Source organism: Otolemur garnettii, unplaced genomic scaffold (genome assembly GCF_000181295.1).
Source record: "Otolemur garnettii isolate 467f Iridium unplaced genomic scaffold, OtoGar3 scaffold00152, whole genome shotgun sequence".
NCBI classification, from domain to species: Eukaryota; Metazoa; Chordata; class Mammalia; order Primates; family Galagidae; genus Otolemur; species Otolemur garnettii.
This window is the reverse complement of record NW_003852547.1, coordinates 2,140,247-2,145,023: the sequence shown is the minus strand read 5'-3', so window position 1 is coordinate 2,145,023 and position 4,777 is coordinate 2,140,247. Positions and strand designations below refer to the sequence as shown.

Sequence of the window (4,777 nt, the reverse complement as noted above, 5' to 3'; positions counted from 1 at the left end):
CGCCTGTAGTCCCAGCTACTTGGGAGGCTGAGGCAGGAGACTCACTTGAGCCCAGGAGTTGGAGGTTGCTGTGAGCTGTGATGCCACAGCACTCTATCCAGGGGGATAGCTTGAGGCTCTGTCTCAAAACAAACAAACAAAACCAAAAAACAGGCTGGAGGGCTTGGGCACAGTGGCTCCTGCCTGTAGCCTTAGCACTCTGGGAGGCTGAGGCAAGTGGATGGCTTGAGCTCAGGAGTTTGAGACCAGCCTGAGCAAAAGCAAGAACCCATCTCTAAAAATAGCCCAGGTGTTGTAGTGGGTGCCTGTAGTCCCAGCTACTCGCTAGGCTGAGGTAAGAGGATTGCTTGAGTCTAGGAGTTTAAGAGTGCTGTGAGCTATGATGGCACCGCACTCTACCCAGGGCAATTCCTTCTGAAAAAAAAAAAAGGGAAAGAAAAAAAGAAAAAGTAACAGAGGGAAGGAAAGGTGAGAGTTGAAATAGGCAGACAAGGACACAGAGACACGCAGAGGGAATAGCGCTGACAACTGTCTGGAGACAGAAAGAGAAATGAGGCTGGGCTGTGAGGAGTCACACAGGGAGACTCAGCAGCTGCTGTGAAGCTGGATACATCTTTATTAAGCTAGGGCCCATCAGGACTGCCAGAGCAGGAACAGGGCCTCCTGCTGCTGGCTGAGAAGAGGCAGGGGGCATGGGGCAGGAGTGGGGCCCACCAGGTGGCACGCCTGGGCAACTCAGTGGTTCTTGCTGAGCACAGGGGTGGCGCTGGTGCCCTGGACAGCGGCCTGCACCTTCTCCAACAGCTCCGTCCACTGGCGCTGCATGTCTTCCACCAGGGGCTCGAACCAGCTCTTGAGGCGGGCCTGGAAGGCCTCGGCTTGCAGGCGCATCTGGGTGGTTTGCTCCTCCACCTTGGCCCGTACCTCCTCCACCTGCTCGCGCACCTCATCCAGCCTGTCACGGCCCCGGCTGCCCATCTCCTCCAGCCGCCCGCGTAGCCGCTCGCCCCAGGCCTGGGCACGCTCCCGCAGCGGCTGGCTGGCCAGGGTGGCCGCGTTGGCGGCGCGCACGCGGCTCTGTTCCACTAGCGGCCCGAGGCGCTCACGGATGGCACTCACACCACGCTCAGCGCCCTCACGGGCCCCGGCCTGGTAGACTGCCAGGCGCTTCTGCAAGTCCTCCGCATCACGGAGCAGCCGCTTGCGCAGCTTGCGCAGGTGGGAGGCGAGGCGAGCCCTCAGCTCCTCGGTGCTCTGGCCCAGCATGGCCTGCACCTCGCTGCGGTACTGCACCAGCCGGCCGCGCAAGTCCTCCATGTCCGAACCGAGACGGGCCTGCGCCGCCTGTAGCTCCTTGGACAGCCGGGCCCGGGTCTCCTCTGCCACTGGGCTCAGCTGTTCTTCCAGCTCTGACTTGTAGGCCTTCACCTCTTTCATGGTCTCCTCCATCAGTGCCCTGTGGAGACAGGGTGTGAGGGTGTACATGCAGGGATAGGCAGGGGCAGAGTCACTGGGGTAGGGGCGGGGATGGGGACTGAGCCTAAGAGACCCCCAAAGAGGGAGAGAAGGAAGCGGGCAGAGGTCCAGAGGAAGAGACAGAGACAGAAGCAGAGAGCAGAGGTAGACACAAAAGAACAGGATGAGTGAAGGAAGGACAAAGAGAGAGAGAAGGGGTTGAGTGTGAGCAACTGAGGGAGAAGGGGGTGAGAAGAGACAGTGCTGAGAGAGGGAATCAGAGAGGAGAAAAGGCAGGAGTCAGAAATGGAAAGAAGCAGGAAACAGCAGAGACCCAGATGATTGAGACTTGGTGACAGGGACAGAAGGAAACCCAGACCAGTGGAGGGTCAGGGGTCCAGAGGCACTGGCTGCTAGGAGGGTGAAGGGCCATGGTGGGTGCACTCACGTCAGTTCCTGGGTGACCTGGGAGCTGAGCAGCTCCTCCTGCACCTGGTCAGACAGTGTCTGCACCCAGCGTAGGTAATCCCAGAAGCGAACCACTGCCTGCTCCCAGGGCTGGCCTGTTTGCCATCCTGCTAGATCCTGCACCTCTGGCTCCAGTGCTGGCTCCACCTCAGCCTGGCATCCTGTGTAGAACAAGTTCATGGTGTGTCAGGGTCCTTTGGCCCTCTCCACACACACAGTATCTGGTACAGAGTAGCTGCTCTGCAAACTGGCTCATGGACTTCTTTGGAGCCATTGGTGGGCAGGGAGTGGGTTGAAGTGTGTCTAATCACTTGATAAGCATTTATTGTCTTTGTCGTTCCCATGCAGGAATATGCTGGGATGATGAAGAATAAAAATGATCACAGCTGACACTTGTCTAGTATTCACTACCTATCTGACAACAACGCATTAGAAACTGTAGTAACACCCACTTTAAGGATGGGGAAAACCGAGGCAGTTACACAGAACCAGTGAATATCAGAAAGGCCTCCCACAAGGACCTTTCTCTCCAGGGTGAAATAGATGAGCATAAGAGGAACCCCAGGGCCTGAGTTAGGAGCCTAGGAGGTTAAGATGAGGCCAGGAGGGGGAGAAGGGAACAAGAGCGAGCCCCACCCCTACCTGCCAGGAACGTGATGATCACTAAGGCCAACAGAGCCTTCATCTTCCCGACTGCGATTGGTCAGTCTAGGGAGGGAGAAACTGTCAATCAACAGCCAGTGAGGACTCCTCCGCCTCGCCCCCCACTGCTCCCCGGCCCCACCCCGGCCCAGCCTTCAAAGCCTTGCCTAGTTCCCAAGTCGGAGCCAGCCTAATCAAACCACAAACATTTACCAATCCGCCCCTCCATTGTGTGTTTAATTCCCTCAACCTCTTCTCCAGTCTCCTCAGCCCCAGGACAGCCCCCATTGCCAAAATTCCATCGCCCTCTTCCAGGGTTCAAATTCCACCCTCCCCCCAGTCCTCCACCGATTGCATCTGAGTCTCCACTGGGCTTTCCAAGTTTCTGCTTTGCATTTCACATTCTACCTTCACATTCTAAGCTCCAGCTTCACATCTAAGCGCCGTCTTCCATTTATGAGCTAATTTAATCACCATCTAAATGTCCTACTTCAACCCCTGTCTAGCTACCCTTCTCCACCAATCCCCAGCCCCCAACTGTGCAAATATTAAGACAACGGGGGCACCCAATAGGTACTCAGTAAATGGCAACTCGTGGGGTTTTGCTGTGGCTCATCTCCAGCTTCTTTCTCCAAGTCTAACTGCTCCCCTTGACCCTCTACCTTACTCCCCGGAGGCCCCGGACGCCCAGCCCTTCCTAGGTACAGGCCCTTGCTCCTGGCCTCACCCACATCTTCTGGGTCAGTCCTGATTCAAGTGTAGGTCAGTCACCTCCTGTCCCCCAGCCTGTTCCCAAACAGCTATCCTAAAATTCTTTATTCTTGGAGGCCAGGATTCCCTGATGTCCCAGTCCCATCTGTCCAGAGACCCCTTGGTTGGTCCCTGTGCCCCCAGCTGTGCTTCTCACCGGTTTCTGAGGAACCACGTCCTTCACCTCCGCTGGGGCTGAGGAGGACTCAGGGAGCCCAGACTCATCCAATTATAGGGCTCCCCCTGCCCCGCCCCCTCCCCCAGGGGTAGGTCGAGCTGGGCCAGCCCCCAGTCACGCGGTGGGCTGGTCCCCCCCTCCCCACACACACACAGCGGGGCGGAGGAAGGAGGTGGGGCTTGGAGGCCTTTTCATCCCCTCCTCCCCAGCCCACAGGAAGGGAGGTGGACACATCACTCAGTAGTCCAGATGTGTGCCTCCACTCTATGGGCTGGGCAAGGAGAAGCAATTAGCAGACTGCTCCCAAAGTACCCCTTCCCTGTAGATAGACTATAAAAGCTGGGGAGGGGCTGGGGTCTAAGCAGGGAGGGAGCTAAAAGTTTGGATTCCTAGGTCCCAGAGAAGGGGAGCCTGGGCAGAAATAGGATGGGGAGAGTGCAACAGTGTGATGCTTCTGATAAAAGCCTAGTCGTGGCTCGAGTGGCTAAGGCGCCAGCCACATACACCTAAGGGGGCAGGTTTGAATCCAGCCTGGGCTCACCAAAACAATGACAGCTGCAACCAAAAAACAGCTGGGCGTTGTGGCAGGGACCTGTGTTCCCAGCTACTTGGGAGGCAGAGGCAGGAGACTCGCTTGAGCCCAGGAGTTAGAGGTTGCTGTGAGCTGTGATGCCAGAGCACTCTACCCAGGGCGACAGCTTGAGGCTCTGTCTCAAAATAAATAAATAAATAAAATAAAAAATAAAAGCCCAGTCCTTGAGAGTGGAACCTGGGCTTCCCTCCTAGTTCCCTGCTTGGCAGTGACCTTGGGCATGTAAGTGAACCCCTATCTTCACTTGTGAGATGAGCTACCACCTCCCCCTGGCTGGCACAGGCATTGCAGAGTCCAGGAGTCACATGTGCTTTCCACAGGGCCTGAAGTAGCATTGCTGCCTGGATGGGTCTCTGCAACCACATGTCAGGGACTTAATCCTGGTTCTGCCAGTTGCCAGCTGTGGTGATCTCAGGCAAGGCCTCTCTGAGCATCTAGTGTCTTTGTCCATAAAACTGGGGGAGCAGCTGCACTTATGCCAGATTGGTAACACAGTAAGCTATTAAGTATGGAGGGCAGCCCCTGGCAAACAGTAGGTTCTATACATTATGGATGACTGTCACCTTCCTGGCAGTCCTATCACATAAACCCCAGCTGTTTTAGAGGTGAGAAACCTAGGCCTGGCGCTGTGGCTCACAACTGTAATCCTAGCACCAAGAGGCCAAGGCAGGTGGATTGCCTGAGCTCAGAGG

The 4,777-nt window shown here is 56.4% G+C and overlaps 1 protein-coding gene across 1 annotated transcript; it reads right to left on the bottom strand.

Annotated features, from left to right (window-relative positions):
* Positions 1-593: 593 nt before the first annotated feature.
* APOE (apolipoprotein E) lies at positions 594-3,534 on the bottom strand. Its single transcript, XM_003799497.3, has 4 exons — positions 3,473-3,534; positions 2,566-2,631; positions 1,904-2,084; positions 594-1,456 (listed from the first exon to the last, which is right to left on the bottom strand). Exons 2-4 carry the CDS (start codon positions 2,606-2,608, stop codon positions 736-738), a joined length of 945 nt encoding a protein of 314 aa, XP_003799545.1. The 5' UTR covers positions 2,609-2,631; positions 3,473-3,534; the 3' UTR covers positions 594-735.
* Between the last annotated feature and the right edge of the window lie 1,243 nt (positions 3,535-4,777).

What these genes read in the sequence shown, in the direction of transcription:
- APOE (XM_003799497.3), bottom strand. Translation starts at nt 2,608, where the DNA reads ATGAAGGCTCTGTTGGCCTTAGTGATCATCACGTTCCTGGCAG. An exon ending in GATCATCACGTTCCTGGCAG is followed by an intron (nt 2,085 to 2,565) that starts GTAGGGGTGGGG and finishes TGTTCTACACAG; the next exon opens with GATGCCAGGCTGAGGTGGAG. An exon ending in CAGGTCACCCAGGAACTGAC is followed by an intron (nt 1,457 to 1,903) that starts GTGAGTGCACCC and finishes CTGTCTCCACAG; the next exon opens with GGCACTGATGGAGGAGACCA.